This window comes from Ailuropoda melanoleuca, chromosome 8, assembly GCF_002007445.2.
Source record: "Ailuropoda melanoleuca isolate Jingjing chromosome 8, ASM200744v2, whole genome shotgun sequence".
Classification (NCBI taxonomy): Eukaryota; Metazoa; Chordata; class Mammalia; order Carnivora; family Ursidae; genus Ailuropoda; species Ailuropoda melanoleuca.
Genome location: NC_048225.1, coordinates 61,933,918 through 61,961,377, shown reverse-complemented (window position 1 = coordinate 61,961,377; position 27,460 = coordinate 61,933,918). Strand labels below are relative to the sequence as shown.

At 34.5% G+C, this 27,460-nt stretch overlaps 1 protein-coding gene across 6 annotated transcripts in view; it reads left to right on the top strand.

Moving 5' to 3' along the window:
* Positions 1–27,460, top strand: part of SBF2 (SET binding factor 2) — a 453,500-nt gene that overhangs the window by 119,088 nt on the left and 306,952 nt on the right. For 3 of the 6 annotated variants that reach the window (XM_034666548.1, XM_034666550.1, XM_034666551.1), the window contains exon 3: positions 24,006–24,041. The exons of the other annotated variants lie outside the window; for them this stretch is intronic. In XM_034666548.1, the coding sequence (XP_034522439.1) occupies positions 24,006–24,041 (36 nt within the window). The remainder of the gene's footprint in view (positions 1–24,005; positions 24,042–27,460) is intronic. 6 annotated transcript variants of the gene reach the window in all.

Sequence of the window (27,460 nt, the reverse complement as noted above, 5' to 3'; positions counted from 1 at the left end):
GCATTTATTTTCCATGTGAACAACTTTGTAGCTCACTGCTATCTGTTTATTACAATATACAGTGTTTATTACAATTAAAAAGTAAGTCTGGTTAGTTGAAGTTTAATACCAAATCTGGCTGTATAGAGAAAGAGTATTTAGTTATTCAGAGACCTTTTAATAATAAAATAGGTAGTCAGAATTTGTGATTTTTGTTGGACTCAAAAGGTGGGTAACTTCCATTCCTTTTAACTTAAATTAGTTTCTGGGTTTATTACTAAGTGTTATAATAGGCTACATTGTAGATGTACGGGTGAACTAGAAATAGATCAGCCCTCACAGGGGCTGAAACCAAGCTTTGAATTATTTTAACTCTTGATTGGATCAAGGTTATCTTCTATTTCTAGAGAAAACATAAATTCACTTTGGAGGAAGATAACACCATGTAGAATCTCAAATTATTTCAACCTTTTTTAAAAACAAAATATTCAGCATCCAGTTGAAAGTAATCAGACATTCAAGGAAACAAGACAATGTGACAAAAAACTAAGATACAGTAAACAGAGACAGACTTAAAGGGATTTAAATAGTGGCACTCAGACAAAACTGTGCTTGATATGTTTAAAGAAAATAGAAGATTAGCATTTTGTCAGAGTACTGGTAACTAATAAAAAAACTAAATCAAATTCAAGAACTGAAAAAATACAGTAACTGAAACAAGTAACCAGAAAATTGATTTAATAGCATATTAGGCATTGCTGAAGAATGAATTAGTAAACTTGAAGATAGGTCAGAAACTGCGTTTCAGACTGTATCACAGTAAAGGAAAAAAAGGATAAAAAGTACAGAAATGAGTAGATAAAATGAACCAACGTGTAAAATACCCTAAGGAATCTCCAAACAATAGTAGAACTAATAAATGAATTCAAGGAGGTTATAAAATGTAAGATCAATATACAAAAATTGTTTTTGAATATTTATTAGCAATGAACTATTGGAATTCAAAACCATATGGAAATGTGAAAGGACTAGAATAGGAAAACACCTTTGACAAGTAAGGAACAAAGTTGGAAGATTTAAACTAATTGACTTGAAGGCATATCATTAAGCTACAGTGATCAAAATAGTTTAATACTGGAGTCAAGATAGATAATGGAACAATACTAATTCCATCAATAAAACAGAAGAGAGAATCTAAACATAGATACACACACAGAACTGATTTTTTAAGCAAAGTTAGATAAATGGTTCAGTGGGAAAAAAGAATAACCTTTTCAACAAATGATGCCAAAACAGTTGCATAACTCTATTCACAAACTAACTTCCGTTCACATCTTAAGAACGCCAAATAGATCATCAATGTAAATGTAAAATCTAAAACTAAAACTTTTTTTCCCTGATTAGTCTATTAATTTTATTAATTTTATTGATCTTTTCAGTGAGCCAGCTTCTGGTTTCCTTGATTTTCTTCTTTGCTTTTCTGTTATTAATTTCATTGATTCCTTTCTCATCCTTACTGTTTTCCTTCTTCTGCTTACTTTGGGTTTAATTTGCTCTTCTGTTTTGATTTTTTCCCCCCATTTTCCAGACTTCTGTTTCAATTTCTTATGGTGGAAGCTGAAGTCATTGATTTGAGACTTTAATTCTCTTCTAATAAAAGGTGCTTAGTACTATAAATTAATCCTCAAATATTGCCTTAACTGCATCTCACAAATTTTAATAAAATATGTTTTCATTTTCATTTAGTTCAAACTATTTTTTAACTTCCCTTTTAAATTATTCTTTGACCCATAAATTATTTAGAATTGTGTTTCTTACTATTTGGGGATTTTGTGGATAATCTCTCTTTTATTAGTTTTTAATTTAATCCCATTGTGGTCAGAGAATGTGGTTTGTGTGATTCAAATAATTTCCACTTTAGTGAATGACTTTTTCATGGCCCAGAATATGGTCTGTCTTGGCTTCTGCTACTTACGTTTGAGGTTCTTAAATCTTTCTTCTTGGTAATTGTCACAACTTCCCTTCCAGTCTTTCTTCTTTATCACTGTTTACATTTCACTGTTTCTAGAGTTATTCTGCCTAAATACTAATCTAATTCTGACACTCTTTCCTTTTTCCAAAAGCTCTGGTGATATCCCATTACCTACAGAATGAAATTCATTCTCTTTATTGGGGAAGACAAGGTCTTTCATTATCTATTTGGCTACAAGTTATTCTAAGAAAGACTCATCTAGTATTACCATCCTTTTCTGCCTCTTTTCATACATTCTGTATTCCAGCCATATCAAACTGATTTTCTTTTCTAAAAATCCTTAATGGAGTGCATTTCCTGCATTTGTACCTTTGATCAGGGTATTCCTTTCTCCTGGAATTCCCTTACTCTTCCCTTCTTACTTTATATTTAACATTCATGCCAATTCTGCTCACCAGTGGAATTTTCTTTGCTTTTTTCGGCCAGAATCTACTGTGTCTTTGGTTCATTGTTTATATTATCTTACAGTATGCTTTGACTTGGGATGCCATATTTCTGTAGGCACTCAGCGTTTCTTCAGATCTCAATAGTAAGGAAATTAAAACAGTAATAAGGGGTTTTTCAAAATTAATAAAATTAATATCCTTAATTCTGCACATGGATCAAGAGATTCAGTAAAGCTGAAAATTTTTAAGTTATGTTTTGGAATAGAATTAATGATTTTAGGCTTTCTGCATCATTTATAACTCAACACTAAAGATAGTGTTTACAAATGGAACAAAATTCCAGCTAAGTTTTCACTAAATCCTAGACATAAACAATGGATGAGTTTGACAATGCTACAGAAATTAATGAATTGCGAAAAGAAAATGAAAATACTTTATCAACTGCCATCTATAAAATTATATGTTCCTATAGTTTAGTAAAGGTGATATGTAGTAATTAATATTGATGATTAGTTGGAAAATAAAATTATGAATGATGTTGATATCGTATACATTATGACACAGATAGGTGGATCAAAATATGAATAGGAGGAGGAGTTGAAATGACCTCTAAAGCTAGAAATTCCTTCTGTGGTAGCCAAAGCTATTCAATCTATAATTTCCTATTACATTCAAAATTTAGTTTAAGTTATGGTAAAGCAATTGAAAGAATAATATTTTTTCTAGGCAACCTAAAAATTTCTCATTATAATAAAATCATGTTCATTTATGTTTCAAGTTAAAAATTCAGAGGTGTTTATCATTTTTTTATGATTCCCTTCTTTCACCATTTGTTTGATCAGCTAATTACCTGGTATATACTTTGTGATCTATAAAGAATTGTGTGAATGGGAGTTGTTCTTGTAGCCAAGAAAATAAGCTCTGTGCAAAAATAACATTTGAGTATCTCTTTACTGTTTTCAAAGCCCTTGCAGGTGTGCTGTTTCTTTGGAGGAAAGGAATCCTAGGGAAAGGTGTCAAGGGGTGTATGGAATCTGTGGTCTTTCTTTCTAGTCAGTGGAAGGATGCAGAGGAAAAGGATCTAGGTGAGCAAAGATATGCTAAGGTTTTTCTTGTCACCATTACAGAACCCCTTTAGAACTGGATTACTTGGACTATATCATAGACATTTTTAGTGTTATTAAGTATGGTGTGTGTATGCATAGTTGAATATAGACATTTTCAAATGTTATTGAATTTTTTGAAGATGAGATCATGTATATCAGAATCTAAGATTTGGTGATAATATATAAATGCATCCTCCTCCAAGGGAGATGCATGGCAACCTTTAGCATAGAAAATTGGGAGGAACCCTTCAGTTATCTAGGAGTCTTACAAGAAATGCTGACTAGTATTTCTATAATGATTTCATCCCAATACCAGAAGGTGTAAGTCATGTGTGATTATGAATTTAATACATTAGGTAATGTGCTCCAGTTCTGCCTTTATCCTTATTTGGTTATTTATACTCCCATTCATGCCTGTTCTTGTTTTTATTTAGCAGTTGACCTTTTTACACAGACTTGGGGAAGAAAACCCAGCAAGAACCAAATGCCTCCATTTCATACCTGCCATATTTATAAATGTTTTTCTTTGAAGTATTGAGTCTGATCTGTTTTATCCAGGTGGAAAATGTAGAACATTTGTTCTAAAGTAGAATTAAACAGATGATCAGTTAGTTTCAAGATGCAGCATTCCCAGTTACACTGCTTAAAAATAGCTTTTGTAGTCTAGTCAGTTTTATTCAGTAAAATATACTTAATTATTAACAAAACAGATCAGTGTAGCTGAAACTTAAATTTATTTTTTGAAACATTTTAAGCCATTTCAGTCAACTTAAAATAAATTTAAATGTTAAATTATTAAATTTACATTTTAAATACCCCTCCTTCCATCACTAATACTCTTCTCCAGAAATAACTAATCATAATCTGTTGCTGTTAATCCTCTGTGCTGATATTGGTTTAGAGAATGAGAATAGTGTTCTGCGCCTGCGCTGTCTGAATTCCTGAACTACAGATCCCATGAGCATAATAAAATGGTGCTTCATTTAAGCTACTGTGTTTTGGGTTAGTTTATTTTGCAGCAAGAGTAATTGAAAGATAAGTGAAATTTGAATATGCTAAAGAGAGAAGTCTCTTTACTGCTTTAGCAAAAGTCCTGAGATAGGATGTTTAATTGCCTAAAGCTTAGTATTTATTTTGGATTTGGAGGGATGTTAGTTCATAACAGAAGAGAAAGCTGCAGAGGTAGTAGGGGCCAATTGTTTGTGGCTTTTAACACTTCATTAATGGATTTAAACTTTTTTCTGTGTGCAATGGGATCATAAAGATTTTTTTGAGTATAGAAGATCAGAGAAAAAGATGACGGAATTCTTACATCATTCCAACATCTTAGAATGTGCCTCAAGTTCATTTATCTTTGTATGTGTTTACTCAGCAAACATTTGTCACACTTATCCTTTTGGCCAGGGGCATAGTTTTGATTTTTTTTTTTAAAATACAAAGGCTTATTTACTTATTTTTATGAAATTATATGCAGTCAGAATAAGGGTTTAGACAGAAAGCTAGCCATGACATTTTTATGTCTCTCAGTAGGACAGTAAAAATTATCCTGGCTCTGTGTATATATTAAGGAGTTACAATGATAATGCAGAGCATGATGATGGTAGAAAAGACTTAGAGGTTAAATCAAGTTCAGAAAATATTTAGTAGGGATACACATTTCTGTGAATTTGTTAACTCTCAGTTGTTGATATTTATGAAAAAGCCTGCTGGGAATTTGGTGGGGATTGCATTGAATCTGTAGTTCAGTTTCGGGGAGAATTGACATCTTAACAATATCGGTCTGCTAATCCCTGAACCCACAATTGCTTTCCCTTTCTTTAGGTCTTCTGTAATTTCCTTCATCAGTGATTTGTAGTTATCTTGCAATCTTGCTAAGATCATTTATTAGTTCTATGAGTTTATGTTCAATTTTTTGAGTGCTTTTATTTTTGATTATTTTTATTTAGAAAATAGTCTTGAACTTTCACATCATGATAACACATTTGTGACTGTGTTATCTCAGTCAATATGACCTTTTAAAAAGTTTTTATCATAATGTTTTATGCAGAAACTAAGAAGATGTTTTGTTTCTAAGTCTTTGTTTTTATCTATCTTTTATTTGTTTATTACTTACTATTTTCTACCAGTTTGGATTCCAAAAGATCTTGTCAGTATCTTTCATTGCATATTGTTTCACATAGGATTCTATCATGGGAGTCAGCAAATTTCTACCTGTTATTCCTTTCTTTGATCTTTTTTTACAGGCAAAAATTCATATACAGTTGACCTTTTAACAACATGGGGTTTAGGGGCACCCACATTTCCCCTTTCCAATGCAGTCAAAAATCTGTGTATGACTTGGTTCCCCAAAAACTTAACCACTAATAGCCTACTGTTGACCTGAAGCCTTACCAATAACATAAACAGCCAGTTAACACATATTTTGTATGTTATGTGTATTAAGTAGTATAGTCTTACAATAAAATAAACTAGAGAAAAAAGTGTTATTAAGAAAATCATAAGAGAAAATACACTTACCGTGCTGGTACCGTATTTTTTGAATTAAAAAAATACACATATAAGGAGACTTGTGCAGTTCAGACTCCTGTTGTTGAAGGGTCAACTGTAATTTAATTTTTTAGTTTTCTCAATGCTTAAGCACAATGCATGGCTCTTGTGTTTACTAAATAGCTATTGATTGTTTTGAGGAGAAGAGAGAAATTGCATGCAGGTAACACAAAACCACTTTTCTCAAGGCTTATTCCCATCAAGGAAATAATAGCAAAGTAGCAAGAAAGAGTATTCCATGGGAAACATGCCTCTGAGCTTGTAGTCAGCTTGTTTGGAAATTATCTGCATTGGTCCAGGTGGAGAGAAATTCCTGTGTTGATAGCTGTATTAAACTAGATAAGAAAACAAACAGAAAAATAAACACTCATATAAAATAATTAGGAAATATAGTTTGAAAGAAAACACAGCTATTTCCCCTACCTGTTTTAAACCGATGAAAGATTTACAATGCTATAAATTCACTACCTTTTATTTTGTTGGACATTTTTTCCTATAAATTGAGTTGATAAATTAATAAAACTGACAATATATAACAATTTCTCATTTTCAGTCCAAACAATAGTTTTTTGTTTTTGTTTTCAAGAATTTGAAGCTCAGTAACTATACTTTCATCTAATTCCACAGTCTCAAAGTCTTTAACCAATGTACCACTATAGATTCTTTATCTGGCCATCTGTTCTTGGTATTAAACGTAGGTTGGGATGCAGGTTGATACTTTTGTGGTGCTCCTTTCCAAAATACAACCTTTGCTTTTAGTTTTCAGGAAGTAAGAATCAATTTTTTTGAATGGAAGAGAGGTTGTTGTTAGTGATATAAGTATCTGTGTAAACTCTTTGGACTTTATAAAATATTAGCCATTTCATTAATCAGCAGTTATTTGAATGCCAAATTTGTGTACAGTATGTGTACATAGAGACTTCAGTCAAGTAATAAATTAGAAAGTCCGTTACATGTATATTCTCAAAAATTAAGTAATCCTTTGGTGGGCTTATTCAAACGGTGCTCCAGTATGACAACGAAAGGATGTCCTATATATTCTCTTTTCATTTCCAAGTTTTGGGTGAGTTTTCTTAGTACTGCAACTGTGGTAGATGTTGTAAACCAAGTTAAAAGTCAAAAAGTTTGATATCCTTGATCAACAGACACCTAGACGTGAATAATAAAACCCAATGGAAGAAGAAAGAAAAAATACAAACTGTCTTTTCAATGAAGAAGAAATTCACTTTGCCAGTAACCACGAGAAGCTACCTCTAATCTCAGTCATAATTTTAAAAGGCAAATTAAAATAACAGTGAATAGTTTGACAGTCAGATTGGCTGAATTATAAAGGTCTGTAAGTATAGTGTTGGTAACTGTGTAGGTATATTCACACATTGATGGTGAGGTTTTAATTTGTTACAACAAGCATGTTCTTTGGTATTTCTTATAATAGCGCAATACAGAAAACCTTCTCAGTAGGTTTGTGGTTGGGTAAATAGACCAGGTTTCAGATTTATGGAAAGAATTAGGTAGATTTGTCTGGAAAGCTCTTCATGATACCGTTCAGTGAGAAAAAGAAGATGTGGACAGATAACAGATTTTTTACTTGAAAAAAACTTTTTTTAAGGATTTTATTTATTTATCTGAGAGAGAGAGAGAGAGAGAGCATGAGTGGGGAAAAGGGGGAGAGGGAGAAGCAGACTCCCCTCTGAGCAGGGAGCCTGATGTGGGATTCGATCCCAGGACCTTGGGATCGTGACCTGAGCCGAAGGCAGATGCCCAAACAACTGAGACACTCAGGTGCCCAAAAACCTATTATGTGTGTATGTCTTCAGACCTATTATATGGTCTAAAGGAATGGAAAATAGTTTACGTTAGTGGCATAAGAAAATATTTTACTATTTTTTCAAGTAGAGGTAGGTGATTTTAATTGTATTTTTAAAATAATTTTCTTCATATAAATTTGAAAACTGAAATAATCACATTTTTTGGGGGGAGATTTCCTGTTGTGGAATTTTATAAAATTACGCAGTTACTAGGCAAAGCCTTCAGCTTTTCCTACTGATATTAAAGAGGGAGAAAGCAGAACAAGTATTAATAGTATGTAATTCTCCAAAGTGTCTGTTATAAATAAACTAAGAATGGAGGAATGCATATTTTTACTCAAATAACTTAAAAATATCTGTGAGCTGGGCCTCATGTCTTACTTGTTATTTCTGTTTCTTTTCCTTAGTACTCTTCCTCCCTGCCTTTATTTCTCTTTCAAAGATGAACATTCTTTGATTCAGTTTTGTAGTATTTTGAGATACTCTCATCCCAATGAATTCTTTGCTTTCAGTAGGGAAACTGGAAGGAGGATTTCCTCCAGTTGAGTCAAATGGTTGGAATGGCGAGACTAGGCAGGGAGGGATAAAGCAAAGTCATGAGACTTATGTAGTGACTCATGAAGGAATCAAGGTATGAGTACCTGCTGGCAAAAGGAGAAGTGAGGTGTAGACAAGGGGTATGAGTGTGTGTGTGTACACGTGTGTGCCTGCACATGTGTGCACCACAGCTGCACAGGTATATGATTTTGTAATCTAATTTAATCTGTGATGCATAAGGCTACTCATTATGAGTATCAGTTCTTGTAATATGCTGTAATAAGTGATGCTTGCAAGTAATGTACCATATGTAAGTAGAAGGGCCACCTAGATGAGTGTGTTTGTTCAGATTTCCATGTCTCCATCTTCATCCCCAATGTAAATGCATTTGTTACCGATTGGAAAATAATATAATTAAGTTTACTAAAATTTTGCGTAAACTGTTAGCATCCAGTAACTGAGTGAGAGTCAAAAGATTCTTCTTATGAGGAAAACCAAGTGCCTTTTAACAGAGATTTTTGATGTCTGATTTTACTCTTTAACGTTTGGTTGTTTGGCCTATTTTTAGGATCTTGGTCATATTCTGCATGAATGAGGGTGTTGAGCAAATGAGATGTTGAAAAATTCTTATGATTCAAATTTTAAGCAGATTTTCAGTACCTGCTTTGAATTCCTGCTCCACATTCTAAGATACATAAGAAATATACAGTTTATTCTATAGTGTTCAAGTAAATGCTTGGTGTGTACCGGTATTATTCTTATATTGACATTGGTTGTTTTGGTTTCTAAAAATCATCAAGTATGCCTGGCTGGCTCAGTTGATAGAGCATGACTCTTGATCTCAGGGTTGTGAATTCGAGCCCCATATTGGATGTAGAGATTACTTAAAAAAAAAGAAAATACCGTAGGGCACCTAGCTAGCTCTGCTGGTGGAGCATGTGACTCTTGATTTCGGGGTCATGAGAACATAGAGTTTACTTTAAAAAAAAAAATCAGCCTCAGGAGAAATAAGTGACGAACTACTGGAGAGTCATCTTTATTTATTTTATTTTATTTTATTTTATTATTTTTAAAGAATTTTTTATTTATTTATGTGAGAGACAGCCAGCGAGAGAGGGAACACAAGCAGGGGGAGTGGGAGAGGAAGGAGCAGGCTCCCAGCAGAGGAGCCCGATGTGGGACTCGATCCCGTAAAGCCAAGATCACGCCCTGAGCTGAAGGCAGAGCCCTGAGCTGAAGGCAGACGCTTAACCGCTGTGCCACCCAGGCACCCCTGGAGAGTCGTCTTTAAAACTGGCTTGTGAGAGTACCAGCTCTGAGTACCTCTGTTTGGAGGTTGTGGCTTAAAGCTTCTTCTTTTTACCATGTGAAAAAAACACAAATCTTTCCCTATCTAAGCAGTGTTAAGGCTTATGTAAATGTTTTGGGGAGAAATGAGAAACTTTTCCAAATTCATATTAACTTCTTTCTTAGAAACAGAATTGGGTTGAAAGAGAGAATATTCTACAGGAAAAGGAGAGATGGGAGAGGTTCAAGGAAGGAAGCAGGCTGAGTGGCATGGAAGAAGTAAGCCAGTCTTACCTGAAGGTTTTGTCTGTTATCGAAGTATATTTCAACCATTATCTCTCTGTGTATGTGTATTTTCTCTTCTGACTGTCGGTTCCGTTTCTTTGACTGGAGAATAACCTCCCTTTATTGAACATTGGCAACCATCAGTAATAGGGAAATGTAGATTGAAACCGCAGTGAGATACCACCTCACACCAACTAGGATGAGTACTGTTGAAAAAACCCAGAAGATAGCAAGTGTTAGCAAGGATTTGGAGAATTTGGAACCCTTGCGCACTGTTGATGGGAATGTAAAATGGTGCAGCTGCTGTATAGTGGTTCTTCAAAAAATTAAAAGTACTATTATCATATGCCCCAGCAGATCCACTTCTGGATGTGTGTTCAGAAGAACTGAAAGCACAGTCTCAAAGAGATGTTTGTATATCCACGTTCAAAGCAGCATTATTCATAATAGCTCAAATGTGGCAGCAACCCAAGTGCTCATTGACTGATGAATGGGTAAAGAAAATGTGGCGTATGTATACGATGGAATATGGGCCTTAAAAGAGAAGGAAATCCTGTCCCATGATACAACATGGATGGACTTGAGATTCACTTATGTGAAGTCTTTAAAGTAGTCAAACTAGGGCACCTGGTTGGCTTAGTCGGTTAAGCGTCTGCCTTCGGCTCGGGTCATAATCCCAGATTCCTGGGATCCAGCCCCGCGTCGGGATCTCTGTTTAGCGGGGAGCCTGCTTCTCCCTCTCCCTCTGCCTGCCTCTCTGCCTACTTTGCGCACTCTCTCTCTCTGTCAAATAAATAAATAAAATCTTACTGTAGGGTAGGGTAAATACTGAGATGTTGTTCAGTGGGTATAGAGTTTTGGCCCTACAGGACGATAAAGTTATAGAGATCTCTTGCACATCAGTGTGAGTATAGTTAACACTGTTGAACTGCACACTTAAAAATGGTTATGATGGTAAAGTTTATGTGTTTTTACCATATCAAAAATTTAAAAAAAAATATTGATACTGAGGCCTAACTGCCAAGATACTCCAATTTATATGGTTTGGTTTGGGATCCTGGCACTGAAAAATTATAAAAGCCTCCTAGGTGATTCCACAGCATACTCAGGTTTGAGAGTCACTGAAATAAGCATAAAAACATAAGGAATTAGGGGCACCTGCGTGGCCCAGTCGATCAGGTCCTGGGATTGAGCCCCACATCGGGTTCCCTGCTCAGTGGGAAGTTTGCTTCTCCCTCTCCCTCAGTCCCTCCCCCTGCTTGTACGTGTGCTCTCGCTCTCTCTCTCTCTCAAGTAAATAAATAAAATCTTTTAGCCCCCCTGCCCCCCCAAAACCCCCAAGGAATTGTAAGACAAGCTACTAGGTAGATGATATCATGTGTTGTAAATAATTTCGTTCTAAGAAATTAAGTATTCTTTGGTTTGCATACTGTTAAATTTTGATTTACTAAGCAATCATTTGTTAATTCATTGGAGTTGAAATCAGAGGGCCCTTTTAATAATAAATTGAAGAGATTTGTAAAAACAAATTGAATCAAGTTCTCTTATGAATGATTTTCACCAAAGCCTATAATATAATAGCACATCACCTGGTTAAGAATTTTTAAATCTACTTTTAACTTTGCAGTGGCATACATACAGTTAAATAGCATTTAACCTGAACTTTTGCTTTATTTGAAAGATTAAGTGCAGTTCAACTAGAATTGTGCTTGTTGTTTATGCCTTCAACATTTTTTTCTGCACATATATGCAAATTCTCACTTTCTGGGTTTTTGTTTTTATTTTATTTTATTTTTGAGGGGCGGGGAGAGGTGGGGGAGAGGGAGAGAGAGAATCTCAAGCAGGTAGGTTCCATGTCCAACCCAAAGCCCGACTCGAGGCCCCATCCCATGACCCTGAGATCACAACCTGAGCCGAGGCAAGAGTAAGAGGCTCAGTGGATTGAGCCACCCAGGCACGCCCCTCCTTCTGGGTTTTTAAAGAGGAAACTTGTCTCCAGTTTGTTGCTGATACTAGTATTTACACATGAATCATAAGCGGTAAATATATTTGATGCAAAAGGCAAAGGGGAGCAAGAAATACTGAGACAATTTTTGTTCTCTGGGGTTTTAGAAAATTGGAGACTCAGACAAAGGTGGCGGACTTACTTAGTAAAATACAGTAATGAATAATACAACTACCATTTTAATTTTCTAAGTCTAGAATTTCTACCTTAAGTATATGAGAATATGAAATTATTTCTTTGAAAACATTTCCCAGCCCTGAGCATTGCAAAATATCTACTGGCAGGATATTAACTTGGAACAGCAGACTGTTCTTTTTTTAGTAGCCTTTTTTCCTGCAGATGTGACTCAAACAGAGGAGGATGTGTTGTTTTGTTTTGTTTGGTGCTTCAGCAGCAGGTGATCAGCAGAAGTAAAGACTGGTCATTTGTAAATGACCCCTGCTTGATTTAGGTGTATTGTGTGTGCAACTGTTGAAATGTTGGTGATTTCTAGTGTTCTTATGAAATTGTTTTTTGAAACTCCTCTAGGTAAATTTTAGAAATAAATTTTAACTACTTTAATACTATGATCTGTGATTTGGGACGTGGGTAGATATATTTAGTTTCTGTTCTAAAGTGGGAGATGAAAAATTGGTGGTAACAATTCTTATATTCAGTTATCACATGACATTAGAAAAACAGGATGCATGGTACAATCAAGTATTATTTATTACAAAAATTTAAAAATGCTTTGTAAATACTTTCCCCTTAGCTATGTTAAAATACACACTCTCTGGTCACATTTTAAATTTAATACAAAGGCAGAATTTTCTTTAGGCTAAATTAGGTAATAGTTCTTTAAAATTTTTTATAAAGATTAATATCCTACTGAGCAGGAATTTGACCCAGACTTACCTACATGTATATACATATATATATATATATGTGCTTCTAACTCTGGGCCTGACACTTGACTTTTTGCATTTTTCCTTTGTTGTACTTCAGTCCCTGTCGTAATCTGGAATGCAAAAAGAACTTCCGGGAAGGACATAGTATTACTTTTAAAATATGTACAAATAGGAATAGAGTCATTAGTCAGTGACTAAGGATATGAATTCAATTTCGCTGATGTTTAAAGTGTCTAATGTCCTGTCTTTCAGTGAGACCAATATTTGGCATTCAATATCTGGGATTGTGGGTGAGGTGAAAGGAAAGGTGAATTCTAATAATGAATCAAGGCAGGAACTGAAGGAGGCTTTGTTTATTTCTTTAACTTGTTTTGTAATAAGATCAGTTGTTTCAGTGAATAACCAAGTGGTAGTGACATGAGGAATTGCACGTTGCTTGTGAGATGTAGAATGACATAGGAACTGCCAAAATTCTTTTCATTTATCATGAATTCCAGAAAAAGAACTTTTGACCAGAAGTATCACATTCCTTTTTTTTTCTTTTTAACTAAACACTTTTCGTTCTTTAGGGAATAAAGCATTCCAGCTTTACTCGAAATCCCAAATGGAATCATATTGCAATGATTGTAATCAGAAAAAAAAAATTTGTAAATAGCCCCCAAGAGATACTCTTAAGGCTGCTTTACCAAGTTTAAATACAACTTTGTGTCTCTGAGCAAGTCTATAACTAATCCTTTATCTCTCTCCTCTGCTCCGATAATCACACTTAATTTGTATAGGAACTTTAATGAAAGTTCATAAACTTTCATTCTAATTGGGAAAGAGAAATGTCAGTGGGTTAACATGGAAGAAATCGAAGTATATAATGGGCCTGGCTTGAGATTTTATTTTTTTATATTAAGCTGAAAAGCAAAATAGGACCTGTGTTGATATTGATTGATTGATTGGGAGATGGGCAGGGGGTGGGTGGGGAGAGAGTTGTAAGCAGGCTCCACCCTGAGCTTGGAGCTCAACGTGGAGCTTAGATCTTGACCTGAGTCCAACGCTTAACCAACTGAGCCACCCAGCAGCCGCAGGACTTAGATTTAATACATATCTTTTGTTTTGCTCCTTACTTCATGTATATCAGTCCTGTGTTTCAGGGAAAGATCACTAAGCTGGCTTTTTGACTTGGTTGAACTATTCAGCTCTTTGTTATGGGCACTTTATGTAATTTCTCTGAGATTTAGTTTCCTGTTAATTTTCTTTTTCCTTTCGTTCCTCCCTCCCTCCCTTCCTTCCTTTCTTACTTTTCTTTCTTAATTCTGTGTGTTATAAGCCTTCATTTTCTTTCTAATAGGATTTCTCTTCTCTAATGGAGAAGAGAAGGGATAAATCATGTTTTCCATATTCCCAAACTTCTTAAGATCTAAGTTAGGAAAAAGCAATAGTTAAGAAACAAATGAATAGATAAATGCCATTGGTAACTTATATAATAGTATCTCTAGCTACAACAGGAGCTCAAAATTAGGTAGATTAAGACTTGAAATGTGATGAAAGGGTGAGGAGGGTTTTAGTCACTAGGAAGAAGAGGATGGTGGGGCAGGAGGTAGTGAACAGATCAAGGCATAGTTTTAAGAAAGGTGGAGATTTCCTATAACAGACTGAAGCAGAGACTCAGGGAGGTAGAAGTGGGGAAAAAATGGAAATTAAAATGGCATAAATTTGTGAAGCCAAAAAATGGAGGAAAGCTGTGTAGAAATGTGTATTTAAATTAGAAGAGGCAATAAGAAGTCATTGCAGATTTTTGAACAGGAAAGTAACATGATAAAAACGCGGGGTAATCAGAAGGGGGAATGAAGATTGAGAGACTATGGACTCTGAGAAACAAACTGAGGGCTTCGGAGGGGACGGGGGTGGAGGAATGGGATAGACTGGTGATGGGTAGTAAGGAGGGCACGTATTGTATGGTGCACTGGGTGTTATACGCAACTAATGAATCATGAAACTTTACATAAAAAACCAGGGATGTACTGTATGGTGACTAACTAAATATAATTTAAAACATTAAAAAAAACCCAGACACCTAGGGATTCAAATTTGAATTAAAATTCAATCACATTTGGTGCTACAAATCCAAATACCTCAACCAATGTGATGTTCAGAGGAGCAGATAGATATTTTATGTGGACAGTTGTATTTATAATGGTGTCATAACTTGCTTTTCTGCATAATCACTATCAGATTTCTTTTGAGATTAGTTGAAAAAGTTCCTGACTGTAGAAACATTTAGGTGTGATAGATATGTCTTAGAATTGAGATTATATGGTGTTTTCATAATGCTCATAGCAGATTTATGTCTCTAGTAGATTTGGAGTCTCAGTTGGTATTATGTACTAATAATTGAAGCAATAAAATTGCTATTGTGGGATTTAATATCCAGAATTAGCAGGAAACAAAAAAAAATAGTTACCAATAATAGAAAGTCAGATATGTGTACTATGAATGAATAGTGACAATATAGTATATTTCTCTGTGTATGCATGAACCAACAGCTTTGGACTTCAGATTTTAATTTCTAAAATGGAGGGTAGTAAATCCTTCCCTATCTCGCTGGGTTGGTTGTGAGGAACAAATGAAAGATGCTGTGTTTTAAATTTGCTTAAAGGATTATGTAAACTCTTAACATACTGCCCACATGTTTTTATTATCATTCTTATCACTGTTATTTCTAAAAATACACAGCTGTATATTATAGTTCTTTATTAAAAAGATGATTTATAGAAAAGATTGGAACTTCTGGTACTTGGGGTAGGAATATACATTTCTGGTATAATTTGAATGTATTACTATTTCAGAAAAAAGAATCTAAAAGAATGTTATATTTATTTTCTCATTGAAGCCAGGAATTTCTGTAACAATGATGAAGTCATCCATATCATAATTAACAGAATAATATAAAACATACAAAAAGGTATGCATAATATAAATAATTCATACAAACTCAAGTGTGCAGATGAACTTCTTTCCCAGCTCCCTTGTCAGGGACCAGTGAAATTCCTTGGGGCCTGGCAAAAACAAATGAACCAATGTACCTGTCCTTTAGGTGTGTTTTCATAGCTCAGGGAAAACGAGGGTCCCACAGAATAATGCAACCTCTGCTGAAGGTTGTAGACATTGTTTCCATAGGAGGAAACAAACTACCAGGCAGAGAGTAAGTAGACACAACAAACAAGAGTAAATACAAGGACTGGAGAGAATAGAAAAACCTTAAAGAGACTATAAAACAAGTTTGTTTTAAATGAGTAGAGATTAATGAAGGAATAGGAACTATAATGTTAAACTTGAGTGATATGACAGGAGAACATGAAGATTTGAAAGAGACCAAATAATACTTAGAAATGAAAAAACCCAGTACTTGAAATTAAAATGTCAGTGATTTTCAGTCAACAAACTTTTGTGTTCTGTGTGCCATTATGTATTTCTTACTATAGTATAGTATAATAATTTTAAAGGAATTAGTTAATGTGAACAGGGCTTTGAGGCTATCACCTAGAAAATGGCATAGACACAAAGGAGAAAAAATATATATTAGAAAAGTTAAGAACATTGAAGACAGATTGAGTGTGTCCAACTTATATCTAATAGAAATTTCAGAACCAGAAAATAGAATGAGTAGGAGGTAATGTCTGAAAGGAAGGTAAAAGCTATACATTTTCCAAAATTAAAGAAAATCATGAGATTTTAGATTGAAGACGCATACTATATTCTGAAAAAGATGCATAAAAAATAAATCCATACTTAGGGACACCTGGGTGGCTCAGTTGGTTAAGTGTCTGCCTTCAGCTCAGGTCATGATCTCAGGGTCTTGGGATCGAGTTCTGCATCAGGCTCCTTGCTCAGAGGGGAGCCTGCTTCTCCCTCTCCCTGCTGCTCCACCTGCTTGTGCTCTTTTTCTCTCTCTCTCTGACCAAAAAAAAAAAAAATCTTAAAAAAAAATCCACACTTAGTATTTATTGAACACTTATTATTTGTCAAGCATGTTCTAATTACTTTACAGGTATTATTTCACTTAATTTCTTCAATAATCCTTTAGGAAAATTACTATTTTTATTCCTATTTAAAATTTGAGGAAACTGTGGCACCTGGGTGTCTGAGTTGGTTAAGTGTCTGACTCTTGATTTTGGCTCAGGTCGTGATCTCAGGTTGTGAGATTGAGCCCCGTGTAGGGCTCTGTGCTGAGTGTGGAACCTACTTAAGATTCTCTCTCTCCCTCTCCCTTCCCCCCCTAATTGTGCACACTTGCACTCACTCTTTCTCTCAAATAAAATAAAATAAGATTTGCGGAAACTGAGCCCAAGGAAAAAGTCACACAACTTGTAAATGATGGAGTCCTATTTGAACAGGTTGAATCTCCTTGACAGCAATGATAAATAATAGAAGTAGACACTAATAATGTTAATAATATAAAGGGTCCATGTTGAGATTTAAAAAATTAAAATAGCAACTTTAAGCAGTTTTATAACTAAAAATATGAAAATTTTGAATAAAATTTAGAATGTCTAGTTTTTGAGAAAAATGTAAATTACCAAAGTTGACTAAATGAAATAGAAAACCTAAAAAGAACTCTAATCATTAAAGAAATTGATTTAGTTTTTTAAAACTGAATGTATGAGAAATATCAGTTTCTGTTATTTCACCTGTAACTTTTACTAAAATTTGTATTAGTAGGTATCCTCTGTCTTATAATGAAATGTTCCAGAAATGAAAAATTTAATAATTTTCCTGACTAGCACTTATCACTTCTCTAACTTACGTCTTACTGCCCCACAAGAGAGTAACCTTTATGAGGGCAGGGATCATGCCTTGTTTATTTGCCTGCTGCGTCTTTAGCATTTAGTAAACTACCTGTCATTTGGTAGGCTCTCAGTAAAACTTGACTGAAAAATATAGTAATATAGTAATCATTATTTTAAAAATATTTAGAAATCTTTGTGTTCTCCTTATTTGAACTATCATAATATCTATAGAGAAATAGTGTATGAAACAATTTTATGTTTTGATATTTTATGATTTATTCTTTACAAAATGTGTTTTATGAGGTCTTAATAAAAATACATAAGAGTTTTAAAGTATACCATTTCAGATTCATTAAATAACTTAACGGGGGAATCCTTTCACGTTGTATGCATATACCAGATCGTCATGTTGTACACTTAAGTACCTTATAGTTTTATTTGTCAGTAATATCTAAAAAAGCTGGGGGTGGTGGAAAATGCCACTACAAAAAAAAAGGATATCATTTTAAACATGTTTATTATTAGAGAATGATGTATGTGAGATATAACAATTCTTCAATACTTTAAAAAATAGTGGAGGAAATAAAAAAATCCTCTTTCCTTTTGTCTATCACAAGTACACAATTTTAATGCATTTTCCCCTGCTTATTCTTCATCCTGTTTTCAACATACTTAATAAGTTTTTGTCTTAACAGGAATATTTTCTTACATTCTTTTCTTTCATTCACTTTATTATTTAAGGAGTTATGTCAGATTTAAATGATTTTGCTTTCCCTCCTCTTACCTCTTCTATTTGTTTTGCTTGTATATTCTGTTTCTTGCACCCTACAATTTTTATTTTCTACAAAGATGTGTTTATTAACTGACTTATTAAAGATTAATAAATCTTATTAAATATTTATCTGATGATAAATGCCAGATTTACTCTCAGGTTTTTTGTTTTTTCTTTCATGAGTTTAAATAAAGGAAAAGTCAGATATATTTTAGAAATCAAGGGTCATTCTTACCACGTATGGAATGTGACATGTTAGTTCATGACTAGTGTCATTCTTATTTTGTTCTTTGATTTCAGAGATTTTTCATCTGTCTGTGATTCAGAGTAACTTTTGATATCATTCAAATTCAAATGTGAAAATTAAATAAAACTTGTAACCGGTTTCTCCTTAAATGAATAGGAGTTTTTGTGCTTGATAGATTTTTTTTTTTAGTAGTGAAAAGAAAACATCTGTAACAGAGCACTTAAGTTAAATTTTTGTTCTTAATTTATTTGTATTTAAAATCCAACCACAGTTACTTACTTCCAAAGAGGAAATCTTAGTGAAGCTAAGAGTTATTGGCACAACACCAAAATTTTGTGTTAAATAAATATGTGTGGGTGTAAAAGGATCGTTTCTGGTACTTTATGGTTTTGGAGAAGAAACACTTTCTCAGATTGAGTTATTGCACAGTTTTACCGACGTCCCTAGCATACATTCTTTTTGTTGTTGTTATTAAATAGATTTAAAATCTGTATTTTCTCTTTATATTTTCCAAAATTCATGGGAAAGTGGTTTATTCTGAAAAAGGTCAGTGATTAAGTATTTCTTTTTTTGTTTTGAATTTTTTAAAAAAGATTTTATTTATTTATTTGACACAGAGAGAGGGAGTACGAGAAGGGGGTGCAGCAGAGGGAGAGAGAGAAGCAAGGAGCCCGATTCAGGGCTTGATTCCAGGACCCTGGGATCATGACCTGAGCTGAAGGCAGACACTTAATCGACTCAGCCACCCAGTCACCCCTTGAATTTTTTTGAGTATAATTGACGCACAGTGTCAAGTGTCTAACATAGCGATTAAGTTTCTTTCTACCTTACCACAGTGCCTATTCTTGCCTATTACTTCCCACTTCCTTTTTGCTTTTTTAAAGTATTTTATTTATTCATTTGAGAGAGAGAGTGTGTGTGCCCATGAGCAGTGGGGAGGAGCAGAGGGAGAGGGAGAAACAGACTCCCTGCTGAGTGGGGAGCCTGGCATGGGACTCAATCCCAGGACCCTGAGATCATGACCTGAGCTGAAGGCAGATGCTTTACTGACTGAGCCACCAGGCACAGCACTTCGCACTTATTTCTGATGCATGTGGGAAATCATTCCCATCTCTTAGGTTAAAAACTAATTATTTATATAATATATACATATATATTATTTATATAATATTTCCTACCTGGAAAAGCTTTTCCTTTTGGATTAGAATTTAAATTCTTGGAATAGCCATAAAGTGTTCCTGTGAAATCATGTAAAATTATGTTACAGCATATTAAAATGGGTTACCAAATTTAAAATAGTCATTTTATGCCAGGATAACATAACTTTAGCTTTCTTATTAAATCATTGAAAACATGGGGTGGACAGAAATTAAGTAAGTTTAATGTACTTTTGTATGTTTATGTATTTATACTTCTGTAACATGCATTTATACATGGTTAGCTGCTATTAGTGTATTAAGCAATTTTCATATAAAATAAGTATTAAAGTTACACCCACTCACAGCTATTATAACAAATTAGTATGTGTACATATCCTTTCCTGGGTAAAATTAAACATTTCTACAAGATTACCCATTTTCCTGATTAGACATTTTTTGGTAAATGTTTAAATAGAAGCTGTTAAGTATTTAAAGGATGTCTGGTAGAAGACAAAGGGAATGTATGTGTTAGAAGATCCATTTTTGTTTGTTTCTAGTTAGCCAAGATCTTAATATGATGGAGGTTGGGTTTTGTGATACTAAATTTCTTGATTTTTGGACTCGTGTCATTAGTATTATAAAATGATTTAAAACTTTGAGACCATGCAGTTAGAGTCGGGTGTATTATTAATTTTATTAAATTTTGCTGTGATTCATTTTTTATGTGTGTAGAAATTTATCTCAGATGTTGAAGTCTTGACATTTTAGTTAAAGCTGTAGGTGTATTTTTCTCTTTATCTTCCATATAATGTCAAGATAAGAATTGCTTAAAACAGTTTATGTTATAATTAATATGGCTACTAAACACATAAAAATAGAGGTCTGTAAATGTTAAATTGATTCTGTGTTACTAGTCAATGTTCATTGGTATAGTAACTGTACCTGTAGTTTGGTAATTTCATGATAATTCAGTCAACGACTCCTTTATTTATTTATTTATTTTTAAAGATTTTATTTATTTATTTGACAGAGATAGAGACAGCCAGTGAGAGAGGGAACACAAGCAGGGGGAGTGGGAGAGGAAGAAGCAGGCTCATAGCAGAGGAGCCTGATGTGGGGTTCGATCCCATAACGCCGGGATCACGCCCTGAGCCGAAGGCAGACGCTTAACCGCTGTGCCACCCAGGCGCCCCTAACCACTCCTTTAGAGTCGGGGTTGTAGGGTTTTCTTTTTTGCTGTCTTTATCTTGGTGTATTTTTGTGGCCTCAGAAAAGGCAGTGAAGAAATGTTTTATTTTTCCTCAAACATATAAAATACATCTGGAAGAATAAATTCACATCTGGTTCATGGATTTCCTCCATGGAGATGATCCAAATTCAGTGTCAAGATTAGAGTTTGTACTCATGGGTTTGCAGAATCTTGTGTGGAATTTGAAATATTTTGTTTGGAAGTAGTTGGGGAAACAATTGATTCAGATGTTTGTGTTAAGTTCTAATTTTAGATGTATTTCTCCCTTATTAAAAATAAAAATGTTTTTTGCTTCATAATATCAAGGTACTTGTGAGCACTGTACATTTAACGAGATGTTTTGCAGGACCATTCTCAAATATTGTTTTGTGAAAGAGAGATCAATTAAATTGTTAAACTTATCAGGTCATGATCATTGGGGACCCTCACCATTAGTGGAAATGTACTTCTTGTAGATAATAATAGCGTAGCCTCAGTTATACTGTCACACTTCATTGGCTCTATTTAAAATAGAAGCAACAAGAATCATTTTTTAACTATTCTAAATGTCTGCCTAAATGCAATCTATAAATTTGGAATATAATGGTGTATGTACTCAGTTCTTCCCTCAATATCACAACGGCAAACGAATGTATTTGTGTCTGAATGGAGTCCCTGGAGTAGCATAAAGTAGAAGTGTTTGTGGGCTCAATCCAAGAAGCATGTGAACTAAAAATAATATTGTCAAACATTTATGAATTATTTGTCTTATGCATTGAGGCTGCCAAACCAGGCTGCTAGTCATGTGAATTAAACTTGATAACATTAGAACAAATGGATGTTGTTCATTAAAGAGGATGTTTGATTTTTTTCAAGAATTCTTTTTTCACCCTTTAACATGTGACATTTGCCATATAATAACATCATAAAGTTTATTTGTACATAAATCTATAGCTATTTGCTTTTCTGTATGTTTTTAAACTTTGAACTTTCTGTGGAATAGAAAAATGCATTTTGCGTATGTGTCTAATTTAGTGGTTTCTAAACAATATGGTAAGAATTTTTGTTTCAGCAGATTTTCCAGTGTATCATCAAATTGTAGGTATTAAAAGAGTCTTGTAAGGAGCCAGTCCTTGAGGGCTTCTACTTCTTTCCTCTTTAACTCCTTTTAGCCTTTCCTCCCACTTTAGTCATTGGCACATAAAATTTTGTTCTTGGCAAATGAGAATTAAGATGGAACATTAATTTTTTGATCATATTTATACTGATGTTACTCTTAGAAAATCTGATTTGCTGTATTGGTACATATAACCAGCTTAAAAAGTTACCTATTATCATTTCCTTTTGCAACCTTCCTTGATGTTCTCTGCTCCCTACCGTTTGCTCTGTGGTTCTATGAATATTATCTTACCATTACCACAGAGCACTCTGAATGAATACTTCACTGATACATTGACTTTCTGTGTGTGTGTGTGTGCGTGCGTGTGTGTGTGTGTGTAAATTTTAAAAGTATTTCTTCAGGGTCTATCTAGTAGGCTGTGTTCAGCGTACTAATTTTAAGCTGTCAGATTTGCCTTTCTTACCTTTCGGGAAGTGGAACTCCTTCCTTAGCTTCTGTCATTCATAATTTGTAGCTCAGTTTATTCTACTATTCTTTCTCAATTCCATATTCTTTCCTAATCATCTTCTCTTTATCTTACTTTGAATTTGATGGTTTTATTTTGTACCATTGGTAGTTGTATGTTTAGGCTCAGACATGAGAAATAATGATGTTATTGTATAGGGTACACTTTAATAACTTTTAACATCTGCATATAACCATAAAGCCACTACCACAATCAAGATAATGAACATATCCATCACTTTAAAAGCTTTTCCTGCCCCTTAGTAGTAATCCATCCTTCTCATCTCCAGACAACCACTAATTTGCTTTCTGTCACTGTACATTTGTGGTGGGTTGAATGGTGGCCTCTCAAGAGATATGTCCACTTGGAACCTATGAATGTGACCTTATTTGGAAGGTATAATTAAGGATCTGGAGATGACCTCATCCTGGATTAGGGTGGGCCCTAAGTCCAATGACAAGTGTCCTTATAAGACAAAGAAGATGGAAACAGGAGAAGGTGATGTAATGCAGGTAGAAATTGCAGTGATGCGTCTACAGGCCAAGGGCTGCCAAGTGTTGCTGGCAGCCACCAGAAGCTAGGGAAGAGGCATAGAATACATACTTCCTCAGAAATTACCGAAGGAACTAATCCTACCAACACCTTGATTTTGGATTTCTGGCCTTTAGAACTGTGAGACAATAAGTTTCTTTTGACTTAGCCACCAAGTTTATGATAATTTGTTTTCATTTTCTAGAATTTTATATAGAGTTACAACAGCATGTAGTCTTTCTTATCTGGATTCTTCTACTCAGCATATTTATTTTGAGATCCATCTTTGTTACTGCATGTATTGAAAATTTACATTTTATTGCTGAATAATATTCCATGTGTGCATGTGTTTATCACAGTTTGTTTATCCATTCACTTGTTGATGAACATTTGGTTATTTCCAGTGTCTTGCTATTATAAATAAAGTTGTTGTGAACATTTGTGTCAAGTTGTTATGTGGACATATGATTTCATTTTTCTTGGATAAATTCCTACAAGTTGAATGACTGAGTGTATTTAACTTTTTCAAGAAACTGACAAATGGTTTTTTGTAAACATTGTACCATTTTATATTCCATCGAGTAGCATATGAGGTTTTCAGTTCCCCCATATGTTGGCCAACTCTTCCTGTAGTCATTCTTTTTAATTTTAGCTCTAGGACTGGTATACAGTGGCATGTCATTATAGTTGTAATTTTCATTTCCCTAATGAACTAGAATATTGAACAATTTTTCATGTGCTCATTTGCCCTCTGCATATTTTATTTGTGAAGTATGTGTTGAAATCCTCATCCCATTAAAAGGATTTTTTTTCTTATTGGATTTAGAGATTAAATTCCATCTGGATACAAGTCCTTCACCAGGTATATGCTTTATAAATATTTTTCTCCTTTTGTGTTATGTCTTTTAATTCCTTTATAAGTAACTTTCAAAGAACAGAAATTTTTTTAAAAGATTTATTTATCTGAGAGAGAGAGAATGCGCACAAGTGCACACGTGTACGCATGTGTGGGGTGGGTGTGGGAGAGGTAGAGAGTGTCCCAAGCAGACGCCATGATGAACACAGAGCCTGGTGTGGGGCTTGATCTCACGACCCTGTGATCATGACTGGAGTGGAAACAATAGTCTGTGTTCAACCCGCTCTGCCACCCAGGCACCCCAAAGAGCAGGAATTCTTAAATGAAATCTGATTTTATCAGTTTTTTAATCTGTTTTTTGCATGTTACATCTCAGAGATTGTTGTCTAACCAATGTACAATATGTTTTGTTTTCTTAATTTTTTTTATTTCAACAGGTTTACTGAGGTGTTGTTTACATAGAATAAGCTACACATATTAAAAACAAACATACTTGAAAATTTTGACGTGTGAACACCCCCGAAACCACCACAGTGAAGATATTGAATGTATTTTTGAGCTGTAATAACTTCCTATTGCCTCTTTGTAATTTCTCCCTTGAATTTTTCCCCATCACCTCCCTCTGCCAGGCCTTCACTTTGCTTTCTGTCACCATGGATTAGATTGCAATTTCTAGAGTTTTATATAAATTGGAATCCTATTATGTACTGTTTTCTGTCTGGCTTATTTCAGTCAGCATAATAGTTTGACTTTCATCCATGTTTATCATGTATCAGTAGTCCATTTCCCCCCTTTTTTCCTTCTGAATAAAATTCCATCGTATAGATATACTACAGTTTGTTTAGCTGTTTGCCTGTCGGTGGATTTCTGGATTATTTCCAGTTTTTGGCTGTTACAAATAAGCTGCTGTGGACATTAATGTTATGTATTCTCTGGACATATGCTATCTTTACTCTTGGATAAAAATTCAGTAATGGAATGGCTGCATCAGCCATCTTTCCAAAGTGGTTATATCATTGTACATTTTCACCATCAGTGTACGTGAACTCTAGTTCCTTCACATTCTCATCGACACTTAGCATGGTCAGTCTTTTTAATTTTATCCATCCTAACAGATATGTAGTAATATCAAATGATTTTAATATGCATTTCCTTAATGACTAACGGTGTTGAACATATTTTCCTGCTGTTTACCATCTAGATGTTTTCTTTGGTGAAGTGTCTATTCACATATTTTGCAGTTTTCTAATTGAATTGTTTTCCTCTCTTTGAGTTTTGAGTGGTCTTTTATATAATGAATACAAGTCCTTTATCATATGCTTTGCAAAATAAAATATTAAGGGTATGGCTTTGTGTTTTCATTTTCCTAACAGTAGGTTTTGTTTTTGACAAGGAGAATTTTTAAGTTTTAATAATGTCCACTTCATGAAACTTTTTTCTTTTATGGATTATGTTTTTTTGTTACATCTATGAATCATTGCCTGATCCAAAGTGGTGAGCAAGATTTTTCTCTTATGTTTTCTTCCAAGGCTTTTTTATTTTTAGATTTTAAATGAGGTCTATGACCTGTTTTTAGTTGTTTTTTGCATATAGTGCAAGCTATAGATCAAAGTTCAGTTTTTGTCTATGGAAATCCAGTTATTCCAGACCGTTGAAAAGACTATTTTTGCTCCAGTGAATTTGCCTTTGCACTTTTGTTAGAAGTCGGATGTCTGTATATTAGCAAATCTGTGTCTACACTCTCTATTCTGTTCCAGATCTGTTTGTCTTGATGTCAGTAGTACACTGTTTTGAGTATTATGTCTTTACAATGGATCTTGAAATCTGGACCTTGCCCCTCCCCCACTTTTTTCCAGCGTTTTTTTTTTTTTTTTTTTTGGCTATTCTAAGTCCTTTGCATTTCCATATAAATTTTATAATCTGCTTTTCGGTTTTTAAAAATAAAAGTCTGCTGGAATTATTTTTAAAATTTTTTAATTGAGGTATAGTTAACATACAGTGTTATATTAGTTTCAGGTGTACAATATAGTGATTCAACAATTCTATACATTACTGAGTGCTCATTAATACAGGTGTACACTTTTTTTTTTTTAAAGAGAAATTGTGCTCATGGGAGAGGGGGAGGAGCAGAGAGGGAGAGAAAGAGTCCAAGCATTCTCCACACCCAGCGCAGAGCCTGTCCCAAGGCTTGATCTCACAACCCCGAGATCGTGATCTCAGCTGAAATCACGAGTCTGATGCTTAACCAATTGAGCCACCCACGTGCCCAAAAGTTGTTTTTAAAAGGGAAATATAACTGATACTCAAAACAACATGAATGAATCTCAAAGTNAGATTTTATTTATTTATTTGACAGAGATAGAGACAGCCAGAGAGAGAAGGAACACAAGCAGGGGGAGTGGGAGAGGAAGAAGCAGGCTCATAGCAGAAGAGCCCGATGTGGGGCTCGATCCCATAACGCCAGGATCACGCCCTGAGCCGAAGGCAGACGCTTAACCGCTGTGCCACCCAGGCGCCCCCAAAAGTTGTTTTTAAAAGGGAAATATAATTTACTCAAAACAACATGAATGAATCTCAAAGTCATTATTCAGAATGATAGTAATGAGACGTAGAGGACTACATTCTTTATGATTTTATACGAAATTCTCAATAAAGCAGAAACTGTAGTGACACTAAGATCAGAGGTTGTCAGGGGCCAGGGATGGGCAGAAGGAATTGACCACAACAGGCAGGAATGAATTTTTTGAAGTGATGGGCATGTCTGAGTTTAATTGTGGGGATGGCTTTATGGGTATATAAAAATTTTAAAACTCATCAATATATATACTTCCGATGGGTACATTTTGTTTATGGAATTATATTTCTTTCTTTAAGATTTTATTTGAGAGAGAGAAAGAGTGCAGGTGGGGGTGGGGGCAGAGGGAGAAGCAGACTCCCTGCTGAGTAGGGAGCCCAGCTAGGGCTGGATCCCGGGACCCCAAGATCATGACCTGAGCCGAAGGCAGACGCTTAACTGACTGAGGCCCCCAGGCACCCCAAGTGTTCAATTATTTCAATGTTTTTCCTGCTTTTATTGAAACACCCATGTGTGTGGTTGCTTTGTCTTTTATTGTGTTTATATAAATTATACTGATCGGTTTGCAAATATTAAATGAACCTTCCATTCATGGGTAAATCTCCACTTGATTATGGTGGATCATAATATATTATACTTTTTATATATTGCTGGAGATTTCATGTGCAAAAATTTGGGTAAGGATTTGTATATCTTATACATAACAGATAATAGTCCACAGTTTTCTTTTATCATCCTCGCCTAGTTTAGGTGTGGGAGTTATGCTGACCTAAAGGAGTAAGTTGGGAATTGTTCCCTCCTCCTCCTATATTTTCTGAAATACTTTGTGTAAAATTAGTATTACTTCTTG